Source organism: Emydura macquarii, unplaced genomic scaffold (assembly GCF_026122565.2).
Source record: "Emydura macquarii macquarii isolate MOO-44397 ecotype Brisbane River unplaced genomic scaffold, CSIRO-AGI_Emac_v2 contig_1045, whole genome shotgun sequence".
NCBI classification, from domain to species: Eukaryota; Metazoa; Chordata; order Testudines; family Chelidae; genus Emydura; species Emydura macquarii.
The window spans coordinates 15403947-15421412 of NW_027131182.1; the positions used below are offsets into that span (position 1 = coordinate 15403947).

A 17466-nucleotide genomic window follows, 5' to 3' on the forward strand; every position below is an offset into this window, starting at 1 on the left:
AACTGAAATTCTGAAGGGCTGCACCCTGAGGGTCTGACAATATATGTTGATGGGTCATCCTGTCACTCAAAAGGGACCTCAGCCATAGGATATGCAGTTTGGGCTCCTTAAGTTCAGGCTGAAACTGGGCGGTACAGGGGTAGTACATACTCAGCCCAGTATGCTGAATTGGCTGCTGTAGTAGAGGCATCATCGCTCTGTAATAAAGGACAAACACCAGCAGATATAATATATTCAGACTGTCAGTGCGACTGTGATACTTTGACACCTTGAAGCTTTGATGCTTGGTGGAATATCAATTTATTTCGCAGTACAGATCACAAGCCTTTATGCTATTAAGCCCTTTTGTCCTGTGTATGGGAACTAGCAAATTAACTGGGTAACTCAGTGGTAGGTGTGCTTAAGGGAAAAGCTCAATTCAGACATGGGGAAGTGATCAAGAAAAACAACAGAGAGGATGAAGAAGCTACTAGTGAGGCTACAATGTAGGTCCCTCCCAAGATTATCCAGTGCTTGCTGTTACACTTGAGCACAAGCAGAAAACAAACATACCTCTGGATCAGATCCTTGTAATCTGCTCTTAAACAAAAAGTATAAATGGTAAATCTCTCCTTGTCAGGGAGAATTTGTTGCTCAGTGAAGGGGATGATTTACCTTCCCTGGTCTGAATTCCATCACAGCCCCTTAAAAAGAAAACGTTAAGATCGGCGTATGACGTACCAATGGGGGTCCTTCAAAATGCTGATATCACTTATCAGTGAATGATTAAGATGGGCTGGTGGCCTAATTACAAAAAAGATGGAATGAATCATGTTAACAATTACATGATTGGTGCTAAAAGCAATCCACCTGGGAAAACAAAATGTGGATTTATCCAGGCATAGCATTTCAAGGTTCTCTAGGAAAGACTGCAGATTAACTATGTAGGGGAGTTACCACACACAAGAGGCGGAAACCAATATCCACTTGTAATTGAAAATAATAATAAAAGGATAGAAGCCTTGCCTACTAGAAAAGCCACCTGCTCCTCTTACAGCAAAACTATTAGTGGAGCATGTCTTTTCTAGGTGGGCAATGCTCCAGACACAGAGCCCATGGAACAACGTTCACAGGGAAGGTGATAAAAGCATACTTACAGCATGCTGGGAATAGAGCAAAAATTACTCATAGCTTATCACTGACTAACTTCTGGCTTGGTGGAAAGCACAAACAGAACAGTCAAAACAACGCTAAAGGTGGTGTATGAATCAGGCAAAGACCAGAACGAAAAATTGCATACAACCCTTATGACTTTAATGGGAACCCAAAATAAAACAAACCAGTGTCTCTCCTTTTACGGTCATGACAGGCAGAGAAATGAGATTCCCAGAGCATTTGTTCACAGTTCCTGTGCCAACCCTAATGAAGGAAGGGTTGGTCACAGTACAATGGGTAAGATGGGGGAAAAAAATTACAATTTGTGTGTCTCGCGCACAGCAGCAGGGGCAGGATCACACCAAAAATGAAGGCATATCTGAACAGACAAACCAAAATATAGATTGGCAAGTAGGGGATAGCATGCTGGTACACAGTTAACCCTAGAAAAAAGCCCCATTTCCAGCCCCTACTATGCAATACAAAAAAAGCCAGCCCTGCAGCTTATCTGGTCTGAACAAAAGCAAGAACTAAAAAGCAAGGATCGATAGCTACACACTACTCAGTTAAAATTGTTTTGAGGTTCCCACTAAGGGAGCATTAGAAATGATGTTTTGTTTTTCAGCCTGTTGTTAATATTGTATAGAGAAGCTGGTATGATTGTGCATGGAGAACGTGACTCAGTAAAACGCAGAAACAATCCAAGTTCAGGGATATGAGGAAGCCTCATTATTGAGCTGACAGCTGCGAGACCAATTCAATTATTGTGCAAAATAAACGATGCCACTGGATAGCACGTACAATTCTGCAAATGGCCTGAAGACAAGCAAAAACATGGTGATTGTGTAACAATTGACAATCATAGCATCAATCACTATTTAGGGAATAATACCTTGAATTTTCCTTGTGTACATGCTAGACATGAGGGGCATTATATATGTTTTGTGCTTCCTGTAAATTTTAATCAAATAAGGATTAATCAATATGTACTCTTTTGAGAACCAGACAGTAGAAATAAGTGTGGCAAATACCAAACATGGGGGGGGGGACCCCAGAATACCCCAAGGTGGAGACAGGACCCAGTAATGGATTGGTCTTCAGGCCCCTTAAAAAAGTGCTGTACATGTACATGTACCTGTGTTGCTCAGCTTGACTTCATTGCATTTGCCAAAAGGATTATGTCTGCCAGAGCTAGGCCAATTGTACGGCAAATGATAAAGGACTATTGTAAAAGACTTTGTTGATAGAAACGCAGAAATACAGGCAATCCAAGTCCATTTAAAAGAGAAGCCAACAGAACCTATGTGCCAGTGATTCAGCAGGATGGTTTAGAGCTGGAGCATCAATCTGAAACCCAGACTTGGTGAACTTTAAGACCCTGTGAGAACACGAATGAGCATTCCAACAGAAGCTGGCTGAGGACATACTAAGTCCAATGAATGAGCAAAGCAAAGAACTCATTAATGAAGAACTTTTGACTGTATCTAAAAATGCATGATATAGTTAATTTATTTAAGGAAGTACAACATAAAGTAAATGAAATAATCAACCAAACCAGTGAGGATCAAAGTAGGGAAACAGCCAGGGCCTTAATATGTCCTGTTTATGAAGGGTATGCACTAGACAAAATAAAAGCCACTTTCATTGATACACAACATGGTAAATTGCCTTCTTATCAACATATAGAAACTAGAAACTTGGTATGGCAGAAATCATACTGATTGGGATAAAGAGTATTGTATCCTTTCCACAATTAGTCCCATGGTATTGGATTCCCCCTCCTCCCCACCCACCCCCCCCTTTTTTTTTTTTTTAAATAAACACACCACTTACACTATTCTTACCAGTAACTGCAAAACACCAGGTCAGTCAAACTATTGTTAAAGTACTACCACTAGGAGTACTGGAAGACACTGTAATCAACAAGGTTTGAGAAGAGTTTGTTTCTCCTCCTCAAATACTGTGGCAAGATATTAAAAAGGTCTGGAAAGTCCTGGATTTGTCTTGTTGCTTGCACCTGGAGGAGCAATCTCCAAACTGCTCAGTACGACTGAGACACTGGGGACTGGTGAAGTATAAACCACTTATGCTGAGAATGGTAAATATTGTGTGGTAGCTGGAAATAACCCCTTTCGGTATGGATCCAAAGACTGTTGTTCTGATTGGTCAATGTTTTGTTTCACACCAAAATTCACTGCGGTGATAAATGGTAAGACCTTACTTCCTATACCCATTTTTCATAATGTAACTGAATTACAGGTTGAAGTCAGATTACACAGTAGAATGCTTTAAAATCACTACCCAAGTTTGGGCATCCTATTCCACCCTTAAGCTTGGATCTTAAAAGCTTAAATAGGCAGGAACAGGGAATTTGGTAGTTAATTAGTCCTTCCTGGTGGGAATACGCATACAAAGTGGGATTATATCCGTGGCAAAGACTGTCATTCAAAGCTTTGGTAGTTATCAATGTGATTGTGGTAATTTATTTTGATTTTGTATTTGTCAAGTTTATTAGATGTATAAAATGTTGTAAAATAAAAATGTTTGAAATGCTTAATGTAGTAAAAGCTACATGTTATGTATGGTTTTAAGCTGGTTTTAATTTAGGAATAGTTAAAGTTATCTTAAGTTTGGTTAAAAAATAGTATCTGCTTTATGGTTTGTGGCTAGTATGGAAAAGGTCCCAATCAGCAAGTAAAATAAGGTCATAAGAATAATAAATAGTATTGCTTACACAATGGGAAATATGTATGATCAAAAAGTAACTGAAAGGGAAGAGCTGCAGCAATGAGAAAGGAGAATTGTTTTAAAAGAAAGAAGCATAAACCTTCCCACTCTTCTGCTGGTGGGGGGAGGGGGAGAAGGAACAATAGGAAAGGAAGGCCTTAGAGAAAGGAAAGTAGCAAAGATGAACTGCTTCAAACTAGGTTTTTGCCAGAGCTAGCAAGTTAGCTGAAGTGTATAAACAGAGCTATGAATGTGAAGGTTCTTTGTCAGACCTTACCTGATCATGCTGGGGCATGCCAGAATAAGAGAGTAATTCCTAGGTTTGACCTATTTGTAAGTATACTGATCACATGCTTATTAATAATTTATTCCTGTAGTGATTATTTATATTTAGCTCGTTAGACATGTTTATAGCAATTGTATAAATACCATTTGGCCTTTAGATTTAATAAAGGAATTTATGTTAAATCAGTGTCATAGTAATATCCTACATAAATAATAGTAATTTCAATACTGTCCCACAGGTATACTATTGAGGGCCCATCATCACAGAAGCACATGCTTTATAGTGTAATGCAGTGATGCAACAAAATTTTCTCAGATGACTACTGAAAAAAGAAAACCAGCTATCAATAAAATTTAGATCTCAGCAGTTTTGATTAGCCAATGTTAATTCAAAAGAGTATGGCAAGGAAGTACATATAAAGTTACATATGATAAACTTTTTCCTCTCCAAGGAGCTGTTTTTATTTTGCCTTCTGCTCTTGAGCTTTCATCCAGTTTTGCAATGTACTCAGATATTAAATGAAACTCTCTCTTTAATACATTCAATAAACAGCACAAATGGGAATATATTCTTGTAGACAACAGCATCTTGTGTGCTTGCACTACTACATTAGGCAAAAAGTCAGCACATTTGTTATTACTCCATGTATTCTTCCATGGTGCCTATCTATGTAATATCTGGGCCCTATTTACAGATAAGCTCCTCAAAGAAGAGAAACAAAATTTGTCCTACGTCCCAAGGAGATAAGCTATCTTGAGACAAAACCACGTCTGTGTTTTCCTCAGAGCTCACAGCCAAGGGCTGTTCCTCAGATTAAATTCTTAACTACTAGAAAGATTAGTCTCATACATTATATAAAAGCTGGCCAGATTCATGATCTGGCCTGATATTCAGCAGAGCAATTCCACATGTAAGGGTTCTTTATGGAAGATAACTTCATCCTGTCCACATAAATTCAAACTCAGGCAGTAGCCTCCTTAATATCCCTGTAAAGAGATGTTGAAAAAAGAAGCAAAAAGAGAAGCAGCCTCATAAACTGAACCAAGTCTTAGTCACTTTAGGGCTTTAAAAGATATAAATCAGAACCTTAAAACAGATCTGAAATTGGCTGATGCAGTATACAAAGAATTGGTGTGATGTGTTCCCAGGAGTCTGTCCTATCAAGTGGATGAGTTATGCAGTGAACCAATTCTACAAAGATACACAATCTTTAAATAGAAAATGCTCCCAGTATACATCCGGGAACTTCCAACAATTCTTCCATCAAAACCCCATAAAGACCATGCTTGGTATTCCTGATATTTCTTAAATTTTAAAAAAGGAAACAGAACCCCCATTTCTTTTTGACCTTTATTTGCTTTAGATACATTTCAGGCTTTCTTTATGTTTCACATAAAGCAGCAAAAAAGGGAACAAGCCCAGTTTGCTTCCTTTGAAGGTCGCTATTCAATGAGAAGTTCCTAAAATTACACAGACACATTTAAACATACAAAACAAGTTTATTTCTGTAAGGTGTTTTTGAGAAACTACTGCTTCTCATATCATGATGCTGTTACCCACAAAACAGGAAGCTTTTTAAGACCGGACTTTAGAGAAAACCCCAAACTGTTCATCCAGCCACATTCAGACTGAGCCTTTCATTTAAGATAATGGTACAAAATAACAAGAATTAATTAACAATAGTGGGTGGTAGTAATCACCTTTACAAAATATTCCCTGCTGGGTCTTGAACCGACAGGATGAACATTATTACACATATATGTTGGAAGAGTGCAAATATATAATCTCTTAAAAATAAGGCTGCTTTGCTTCTCAGGTTTCTTTCTGTTTTTAGAAAATGGGAAAGAAAAGATTTCCTGTTAAATAATGAAATAATATTTTATTACAGTAAATGCCAGCTCAACTCGGCATTTATTTTAATGCAGATTTACATAACTGTAGGCCTATGAAAGACCAAGACTTTGTGTAAGCTGTCAGGAGGAGTTATCAAGAAGAAAGTCTAATGGGGAGTCTTAAAAAGCATCTCTCCTTTAAGGAGTAAGGGGTCAGATTGAAATTACCTCATCTTGACCGCTGCCTGTAAGATCTGAAATAGAATAGTCTCTTCTTTGAATTATGCAAGAGAAAGAATGTTTCACATTTCCATTAGATATGGAGAAGTGTTTTATGGAGCTGCTCCGCAATGCCCTCTTCAAAGATCCAAGACTGAAGACAGTTTCTACAAGGGCTTCAAAGTTTCCAGTGGAAAACTGTCTGGCAAGATCTGTTTGTAGATGACAAGCAGGGCTGCTCCTAGGGGGGTGCAGGGCCCAGGGCAAACCACACTATGTGGGCCCCCCTTAACATTGGGGTCGTTTGTGTGTTTTGGGCCTGGTCGCTTCCTGAATTTCCAGCTTGTTGTGCCACATGACCAGAGCTGGAAATGCAAAATCCGCCATCTTTGTTGCGGTAAAAAAAACTGGGTGGGTTTGGTCATGTTTTCAGATGTACTTCCGCTCTTTCTTAGGGGTGGGGCTTGGCAACTCTTGTGATGTTGAAGCGTGGGACTCCCCAAAGCGCAGGTCCCAGGGCGGTCACCCTGATTCGCCGTACCCAAGGGACAGCTCTGATGACAAGTATCTAGCATGAATGCCCTCCTGCAGGCACAGGAGAAAAAAAGAGTGCTTTTGCCAAGGCCTTTCATGAAGCTAAAAACCAGGAAAAAATGAAAATTTATAATGGTCCTCACTGAAAATATTTTTCTTTCCATCTCCTGTTCTATTCTGATTTTATACCAAGCCCATCACTGAGATACGAGGAGCTTCCAGAAGCACATAAAGCAACACAATTATCATACATGTGGTTCCCCCTTTCTATATTTTATTTTTAATTTTGAAGTTTTATTGTATATCTGTACCGCTAGGATTTTTATTATTATTACTGAAGGCAAGGTTGAAGAAGCGCACCTTGAATTTGGAGCAGAAAGTGGTGGTTTTGAGATCCAGAGAAAACCCATTCCAGTGCCTGACTGGCTCCTGAGGGCAGAAACAAGGTCTCCTGCACAAATGAGATTTACCCATGCAATAAGCAACTTCATTATGGAGAAGCATAGCTATAGTCCTCGTTTTGGAGCTTTAGCAAATCTTTTAGGTATCAGGGGCCCAAATCATTGAATACCTTGAATGACTGAGACCTTGAATCTGACTATGGGATGCTAGTATAGTTCACAGAGGACAGGTCTGATATATAATATGTTGCCAAGGAGATATGCTGCAGTGTTCTTTACTAGAGTTTCCTAAGGGCTGACTTCTTCATGCCCAGGTATACTGCACTACTGTAGTCCAGCCAGGAGGTGACCAAGGTGTGTATTACTGAGGCCAGTTAATTTTCTTGTAGTATCCTAGGCAGCCAGAGATGTTATGAAGCATTGCTCACCAATGTTGCCATGTGAGAGCTTAGCATCACAGAAGAAGCCAGTGGCACTCAAATCAGCGACTGAATTGACTAATTGCAGTTATGTATCTTCATCCAAAAGGAAACTGTACCATGGCTACACATTCCTCAAAGACACTTCCTCTGTCAAAGAGCACACATCCATCTTACTGAGGTTCAGCTTCAACCAACTGTTCATCTGTATCCTGATCTTGACCAAACTCTGGGCAAGCTTGGTGACAGCCTTGTTATATGTTGTGACATAAAAGGTAAAGCTGAGTCTTATCTATGTACTATTGGCACATAAGTCCATGATGTTTCATCAGCTCTAGTACCTGCATGTAGATATTAAACAGGACTGAAGGAGAATAAACCTTGTGTGACTATGGAAATGAAAGTGTTCCAGTAGTGAAAGGAGTAATTTTCTTTCACTATCCTTTGGGTGCATTGTAGGAAGGACTAAGGTCATTTGAGTGTTCCTCTGCATTCGTCATCTCCTTCAGGTAGAACAGTGACATTCCTTGATCAACCATCAAATATATGGAAAGACAACCAGGAGTATGAGAATGGATGCCCGCCCTCCATCCATAGACAAGAGACAATCAGCACTATTAATAGTGTTTCCATTCCATGATCTGAACCCAGATTGTACTTGTCTAGATTATGGAAGGTCTCCATTTAGTTGGATTGTGATTTCTGTCCATATCAGAGAATCCAGTGAAGGAGAAAGTAACCTATTATCTTAAGGAACATTTGTTTTCCTCATTCTTTGAGAAAAAGAACTGTTGCTACCCAAAAACATAAGGCTTGTGTGTAACAGCTATGAATGCCACAACATAGATACAAGTGATCAACGACAAAGGTTTTCTTAAAATGGGCTCTAAATGTTGGTGTAACAGATATTTTCAAGCAGCTACATAAACACAGGAAAAAGCAGTCATTCTGAACTCAGTGTTCCTGTGGAAACCACCATTTGGAACTGCTCCAAACCTCAACTGAGTCTTTACCTAAACTATTGTTCCTATTCTATTATGTTAATGCTGACTAGAGGAGTAGCAGCTGGATGCAGAACACTGAGGACCAGTCAAAGGCAGAATACATTATGCCAGAATAATGACCTCATCTGTGACTAGTTGTGACAGGGTGTCCCTACCCCATGCTAGAGACAAGGGAGTTGCCCCTGCATTATTGACAGAGGAAGTCCCACCCCTTAGATGGGCTGGGCATGCGCCAACTGCTGCTTCAGTATAAAAGGGAGCAGCCCGGCTCATTCGGGGCTGACTCGAGGAGGAAGGACGCTTGGCAGAGGCTCCAAGCAGGGAGCCGGTACAGCCCCAGCTGAGGGAACCGGAGGCCCCAGAGACCTGAACAGAGATTGGCCACCCACAGCCGCCTAATCGGAGCCAGACATCTAGGGAGCTAGACACTGTGGAACCCAAAGACCCTGATGAGACACAGGCTTCAGCATCCAAAGGCATGGTAGGAAGTAGCCCATAGAGATGGAACAAGTTATATATCCTGGCCGAGACTGGTCAGCGCACTGGGGTGGGATCCCCGCTGACCAGGAGGGTGTGGGGGGACCACCCCATCATGGGCAGGGCTCTGGGCTGCGATGTGGAGGAGACGGTGGGCCTAACCCCCCTGCCAATCCCTTTGGGGTAACAGTAACCCTCTACCTGAGCTTCAGACTGCAGAGGTGCAACAACTCCTTCCATAGCTATAGACTGCTTGCTCGCCCCACCCTGACCCCGGGCTGGCCATCAACTAATGGTCCTGACCCACGGCAGGGCAGCCACCGACTCTGGCCACCATGTCGCATGGCCCTAACCCCAGGCAGGGCAGCCACTGACTCTGGCTGGTGGGCCATACTGCCTTGCTCCCTGGGGCAGTGATACTGATTCTGGCCATTGGGTTATGCTGCCTCACACCCCCGGGTAATCGGACCCCAAAAGCGGACAGGGGGTGCCTACCCACTCTTCCTCCTCCCGATACTAATCTACAAATGCCAAGTATTCTAGAAGGATTTAGAAGTGCCAGCTATACCCCTACATATCTCATGCATTTGGGGGCAGGACTGACCAGGATAGTAAGCTGGCTCAGATTGACTAGGTTCTCTTGCAACCCTGAGAAAGGAACCACACAAAAGCAGTGGAGCAGTCTTTGGAGTCAGAGGATTCCAAAGAAGGGTGCCACCATTCTTACAGGGCAGAGATACAAGCTCTTCTATTCATGACAGTCCATCTACAATAGTTACACAGGAAAGCCCAAACCAGCAAACCAGACTTGCATCAATGCTCCCAGGCTCTTACCCTCTGCAGAGCACTGGGCCTCTTTGGGGTGATCTAAAGGGAGCCAAAATTCCTGCCCAATCCCTTTCCAAGATGGGACTATTCAGTGGGACTCCGTCATATAACTCAGGGGAAAGTTGCCAATGGCAAAACATGAAAAATCAAGCCATATTTCATCTGGTACCTTTCCTTTTTTCTTTAAAGGCATCAGCCATGATGACTGCTTCTCAGCAGACAAGTCTGCTGCCAGCATAAAGTGAGGTTGGGAACTGAAGGCTATCTGAAGAGGTGCTGTTGATGGGAAAGTCCTGGAGCCAATGCGACTGACTGGCTTGCCTACTAGTGTAGCCAAGGTGAGAACAGTACACAATTAAATTTTTACCTTTCTCACTAATCGAAGTGCTTGTGTTCTCTCTACTTCATTACTTTGCTGTATGTCAATGCACCTAAAATAAAACAGAAGTTAAATACAAAATGTGGTTTGTAGATAGGAATATAAAGGTAACTTCCACTCTAGCTATTAACACCTTGGTGCTACTGTTCAAGAGATTGAATGAATACTGTAACAGAACTTACCATCCAGAAATTCTAGATTTCAGAGAGCACATGGATCATGACTGGTTACAGAACTTTAGTTTGTGTTTTTTCTTCAATAATATTTATTATAGATGAAGGATCATTAAAATATTTTTTCTTATATATGTGCATTTACATAACACTGTGGTGAGATATAAAGGTTTTAATAGTAGTTTTGAGATGCCTGCAAAACTGCCAGTAATTTCAGATGAGTACCAATAAAATATTTATAATATACCATATCATCAAATATTTTGCATATTTCCAAACAAGAACTATATTAAAATGGCACTGGGATTGAAAGCACGTATTAGTACCTTAAGGATAAAAACATTTGAATGTTGTAACTATCCCCAAAACAAGCATGGAAATTCATAGTTACAGTTAAACTGTAAAGAAATCCAAACATGTTAAGATATGGAAATATAATTAAGGTATCCAAACAATCTTACTTCTGATTTGTAGTGACATCACACAATTACAGTTAATGCAGAGTTCAGGATCAGATTAAATTGATTTTTTAGAGACATGTTTATTATTTTTTCCTCTGTTTCTGTGATGAAGAGAAGATATTCTTGGGGGTTTTTCTGAGTGCTATGGGTGTGCCTGTTTCTCCCATATGTTACTCATGTATTTCGGTGATGGGACCTGGGTGTGTGATCATTGCAGAGGCCACTAGAGGGCGGATGGGCCTTCCCCAGCCACAGGCACTCAGACCTAGCCAGGACCCCCTACCCTTTCTCAACTAGCTGCAACAGATTGTGGAAGGTGGAGACCAAGAGAAGTGGCCACCTTGCCTGGGAAGGAGACAAAAGACTGGGGAGGGGCAAGGGAATGTGGGTGGATGGCTGGAAAGACCAGTCCCCTGTGGGCGCCCAGGTGTGTGAGGCCCAAGAGTATGGGATCTCCAGTTGGTCACCGCTGTAACTTCTTATATTAAGCTGCTAACAAAGTCTTTCTACACTGTGATCCTGAGAACTAACAAACCCTTCTGACTTCCACTCTGGCTGTGAATCGCTTCTGACTGCAAGGCGGGGTGCATGGCCCCTTTGGGGGCACAGAAGAGCTCTCCAGGGCCCCATCCAGGTGGATACACAGGGGGAGTTCAGGCGGAGCAGGGTGCTGAACCCTCTGAGGCCAGATTCAGGAGGTGGCTGCACTGGTGTGTGAAGACGGGCGTGGGGTGGGGGAGCAGACTCCAAAGCACTAGAGTCCTGACTGGCTGCTTCCCGAGTGGTTCTAGAGCACTGTTCCTGGGGGACTCCATCACCATTTCCTCATGGTATTTCACATGACAGCATTTTCTCTGGATTTGTATTTCTTTTGATTTGGTTGGTTGGTATTGTATAATTTTTTTATTTTTTAAAAAAGGAAGTTACCCAAAAGAAAGTAAAGAATTCCTTAGAATACCAAGAATCAATATTTACAGAGAATATTGAGACAGTCATTTCCACACATGCCCCACAAATCAATCAAAGATAAGAAAATGAAACAAGTTATTGTAATACAACAATCTAGGAAAATTACCTAGCTATCAAGTAATCCACTTTCAGTTTTAGCACCTTTTGTAGAATACTGGAGTCTCGGATGAGATAACGAAGGGCTCGCAAGCCTGCTGCTCGCACCTCTTTTGCTTCGTTCAGTAAAGCTAATCGCAAACTACAATGGAGAAAATAAATGGGAAAACAAATTACATAGCAACTAATGGAGCACCACATCTGAGGAACAGACACGGTTTACTTCCATGAAAATAAGTTAAAATTTAGAATTTAAAGGAAAATTTTCCTTACCTTATTAATTTTCTTCCTTTGAGATCTATGCCAGTCCAGTCACTTGGGTATAGCCCCTTCATGCCAGCAGATGTAGACAGTACATTGAGATTTTTGGTTCTGTCACTCCCCAGTACATAGAGGTTTGAAGGCTCCCAGACTTAAGATGAATCTTTGAAAGCAGTTCACATAATATTATTTGCTAAATGAAATATATCAGAGAACTGATAGTTTGATCCTCTAGTGCAGTGGTTCTCAACCCACGGCCCAATCAGCACAGAGCTGCGACCCATGTGACATCCGCAGGACCATACAGGGAGTATATATATTGTGTGGATGAGGCCTACATAACATACAGAGTATTGCATATACAGTCCATAATGGTAAATAGGTTGAGAACCACTGCTCTAGTGTATGACTTGCTATTTTGGGAAAAAAACCCAGAGGAGATAATACTAGTCTTGAAAGAAGGTGTTCCGGACTGACAATATTTTGAAGAAAAATGGTAAGGAAAATTTCCCTCGTCAGCAGACCATGTCAGTTCATACACACAGAACTTCAAAGCAGTGCACTGCATCGAAAAAGGAAGGATAAGCGCCTGATGATTGCCCGCACCACTCATTAAATCACATATTGACTACTTCCTCAACATTAACTTGAAGTACTTAGAGAAAGCAAACAAGGGAAAACATGTAATCTAGTTGGTTGCTTATGTATCACCAGTAATGGTGCAGCTCATAATGTTGGTAACTTTCTGCTCAGGAAGACTTGGGGGGGAGCGGGGGGGGGGGGGGGAGAGAAATGGGGGGAAAAGGTCTTGCCTGCACTGAAGCAAGCTTCTCTACCAAAAATTTTATCCATGGCAAAAAAAAAAAAAAAAAAAAAAAGGGATATTGATCCTGCACCCTTTTTTTTTTTTTTTTTTTTTTTTTAAAAGCCCCTTCTCTCTCCGCTTTTCCAAAATCCAATATGTTGGATCTTTTTGAAGAATAACCCTTGTAAGATTTAGATACTAGGACCTAGTTTATTTGCTATTCCTAGAGTTGATGCAGAAAAACAGCAAATCTGTATCCAGATTCAGGTCATATGTCATTACCTTCAGTATTAAGAGTTTCAGCATGAAGAAATTTTCTAAAAATTACCTTGTCTCAGTAAAAAATTAAAATTAAAAATTAAAAAGTCAAGTATGGTTCTTTATAGGACAGGCCCCACAAGTTTTTCCCCTCCTAGCTGAGTTGGTGGCAAACACAAACCAGACTCTGAACAGTGGATGGGTAAGAGATTCTTCCTCTAAAAAGGTTCAAATGGAGGAGTGGTAATTGAATTTGGTTGATACCAGATTTAAGTTGCAAGTCATGACCACCAGTTTCTTAAGAGTAAGAACAGGGAATCTTTAGAACATGGATCATGCTCTCATAAATTCTGGCTTTGTCAACTAACAAGTACTCTAGCGTTTTATACATGGAAGCCTAAAGGACAGTCCCAGATTACTTAACAGCCCTTTTCAATACAGTATAGTCTTTATTTTCCTGTTCTGTGGACCTTAAGGATACCAACCCCTTCTTTGGGAGTTACTGTTTTGGCTACTCAGGATGCATCAATCCAAGGGTTCTCAGTTAGGCCACCTATTTCCCTTCAGGGCAGAGGGCATATATTTCTCAGCAGGAGAGTCCCCAACATTCAATTATATTTCTGATATGAGGGCGCACAGACAAAGATTTTGGAAGCTTGTACTAGCTCAAGAGAATAGAATTCTCTGGTATTAAAAATTACTGGACATTTCCTCTCTGACTTTAAAGTATGAGCTACTTTTATAACTAAGAACAGGTCCTTCCTGAATGGCATAACAGGACAAAATTGAGGGAGACAATTTTTTAATGTTTCAAGTGACTGGTTCTTGGAACATTAGCTCTAGAGCTCACAAGAAGAGAGGATATTCTTGACTTAGCTTCTGTGTGTTACTTAAGACTAATTCAAGAACTGATGGTAGCTTAGCCACCAATGGTGATCACATTATGTTTAGGGTTAATGTTCAAGGCGGAAGTAGTGTATCGAAAGTAACAATGACACTAAACTTCAGAAAGGGAGATTTTAATAAAAAGTGGAAAGTCAAAAAATTCCTAAAGTTAGAAGCAAAAGGCATGGATGTTACTTTAAAAAAATCTTAGAAGACATGCATATTGCTAAACAAAAAGTGACCCAGAAAGACAAGGAATAAACCAAACTGACTAAATGGAAAAGTTTGAGAGGCTATTCAAACCCAACAGAAATTCTTCAAAATTTGGAAATCTGCCCCCTACTGAAGCCAATAAACAGTAGTATAAGTTACAGCAGGCAGTAAGTTAGCACACAATTTCTAGGGCCAAATGGACTTCAAAGAGCAAATACTAAAAATGTAAAACCAAAACAAGAGATCCGCTAAAATATGGTTAGGTTGACATAAACTGCTTTGTGTTGACCTAGCTGTGGAAGTGTCTTCACTTAAATTTGGCTCAGGCCATTGAAAGTGCCTCTCTACGCCACCTCCCCAAGTGGTGTAGAATCACGGTCAATGTAATAAGGTCGACACAACACTTGCATCAATTGTCACTGGCTTTCAGGAACCATACCACAATGTCCCACACTGACAATACAATCGCTCCTGGTGAGAACATGCACTGCCAACACAAGGAGTGTAGTGTGGACACAGATAAGCAGTGTAATACTTGCAGATACTGTATGCCAACATAACTTAGGTCAACATAATTATGTAGTGTAGACATGACCTAAGGGATATCATAAGCAAGAAGCCTGCAAAGAATCAGTGGGTCTGCTCAATCACCAGTAGGCAAAGGGAGTAATTAAGGAATATAAGGGCATTGCTGAGAAGCTAATTTTCTTTGTATCAAGTCATTGTTGCTGAGAACACTGAAGAGATACTTACTTTGGACGTGCACTTTCCTGGTAATAAAGACGAAGTACTCTCAGAGATTGAGGTGACAAAAGAGGTAGTGCAAGACCAAACTGATAATTTAAAAAACAGTAAGTCATCAGAAACAAATGATATTTCGAAGAGTTCTGAAGGACGTTATGTATTAGCTGAACTGCTAATAAAAATATGCTATATTAAAAACAGCCACTGTCCAAGAAAATTGAAAGGTAGTAAATGTTGTACATATATTTTAAAAAGCATCTAGGAGTGATCCAAGCAATTACAGAGTAGTGAGCATTACCTGGAAAACTGGTTGAAATGTTAGCTAACATAGAACAAAACTCCTGTAAGATCACAATATGACAGAATCTAACCAGCAGTTTGTGCACAGGAAAATTATGTTTTACTAATCTCTTAGAATTCTTTGGACATATCAATCAAACAGTGGATAAAGAAGAACCAACTGACACGATATGAATTCCAAAAGATCTCTGGCAAAGTGCTGCAGAAGAGGCTATTAAAGAAGCTAAATAGCCATGGGGTGAGACACTAACTATTGTCATAGATCAAAAATTAATCTTATTCTTTCCTTTGTCTCCTAGGTAAATAGTCAATTTTCATCATGGAAAAAGATGAACAACATGATCCTTCAAGGATCCCTAGTAGGTTACATGACGTGTAATATATTTATTGTGATCTGGAAAGGGGTATGAATAGCGAGGTAGTAAAATTTGGAAAGGAGAAGGGGTTTTTTTAGGTTAATCAGGACCAGAGAGAACCATGAGGAACTTCAGAGAAACAAACATGCTAGATGAATGGGTAACACGATGGCAAAAGAAATTCACTAATAATAAATGTAAAGTAATGCAAAGTGTTGGGGGAAAAGTTATACTATTCATATTTATTACAGGATTTTAAATTAACTTATCAACTCAAGGAAGGTCCCTGTGTATTACTGTAGATGGCTCAATGTGCAGCTGCGATTAAAAAAAGCTAACAAGCTGTTACGATGCATAAGGAATAAGATGGTGACTAATGCAAAAAAAATTATAATACCTTCATATAAATCAATAGTGCAGTCTCATCTGGAATATTGTGTATAGTACTTGTCACCCCATCTCAAAAAGGACATAGCAGAACTAGAAGGGTGTTCAAAGAAGAACGACAAGAATGAACAAGTTCAGAGAGACCTAATATGGGGGTCTGTGGCAGTAGGGCAATTCCTATGAATATTTTAAATTTTCCTCTTGACTATGCAGGAAATCAGGCATTTCCTGGTCGTCCTCATTACTGTGGATTTCTCCTTTCTGCAGAGGATTTCTTTTCCGTGGTGACTGCCTCTTACAAACAGGGCATCTGAAGGACTTCAAGTAACCAGTCTTAGCATAGGATTATCCCCATCTGGAGGAGAAGATATTTGATCTTGGAGGAGGTTCATTTTCCCCCTTATGTTTTTCCTGGCCTCTCTGTTTGCCCCAAAGTGAAACAGCATTCCTGTGTTCCTTTTTTACTTCCTAGTCTCTTAGTTAGTGTGGAGGAGGATCTACTTGGTTGTGAAAGCCTGGCTGCAGGGGCACCTCTTGAAGCGTTAGCAGGAATCAGTTATGCTATACTCCTGCAAGGACTAAATCACTACATATGGGAGAGAGTCCACAAAATGGCAGCTACTCCCGGACAGGCCAAGAACCTCAAAAGCTTCTGAAGATTAGAAGTACTCCAATCTCTCCCCTTTCCTCAGGAGCTTCTTTCAACTATCAATGGCACTGAGACTTCATCTATTGGAGAAAAAACAACTAAGCTTCATAAGCTGGCCTCGCAAGATCCTTCCATACAGAGTATAAAATCAAAATTTGTCAATGTACTGTCTCCATCGGCTGGAAGGAAGAAATTATAATTAAGCACATGAACTTGCAAAAATGACCAAATTCTAACAATTGTATTTATTCTTGGGATAAAAATCAAGCAAAAATACTAGTGGTCTTTCATTTGTTTAAATATTCCATTATAATCACAAGTTATAATCACAGGTTAAATTAGAAACTTTATAAAAACTCTATAATAAGTTAACTTTTAAATGATTAATTCTTAATAGCCTAGCGGTTCAAGGTTAGCCATTCACACCTTCAGAATGCCTAAACATTTTTACAGAATGCTTCCTATGTCTCCAGCAAGACAAGTTTATATTTTAAAATAAAATAAAAATAAATTAAAAACAAAAACAAATAAAAAAGTCCTCTAAACAACAGGCTCCTAGCTGGACACTTTAGGCCAGTGGTTCTTAACCTTTCCAAACTACTGTACCCCTGAAGCCTGAGTCCCACCCCCACGGGGCTGAGGCATGTAACTTAGTTTCATGGCGCCCCT

At 40.3% G+C, this 17466-nt stretch overlaps 1 protein-coding gene across 6 annotated transcripts in view; it reads right to left on the bottom strand.

Annotated features, from left to right (window-relative positions):
* The window catches only part of RICTOR (RPTOR independent companion of MTOR complex 2), a 175263-nt gene that overhangs the window by 102206 nt on the left and 55591 nt on the right, over positions 1-17466 (bottom strand). For all 6 annotated transcript variants that reach the window (XR_010919215.1, XM_067545554.1, XM_067545557.1 and 3 more), the window contains 2 exons: positions 11950-12081; positions 10229-10292 (listed from right to left, as the gene is read on the bottom strand). Coding sequence is in view for 4 of the 6 variants with exons in the window: in XM_067545554.1 (XP_067401655.1) it covers positions 10229-10292; positions 11950-12081 (196 nt within the window). In the remaining 2 variants the exon portion in view is untranslated. The remainder of the gene's footprint in view (positions 1-10228; positions 10293-11949; positions 12082-17466) is intronic.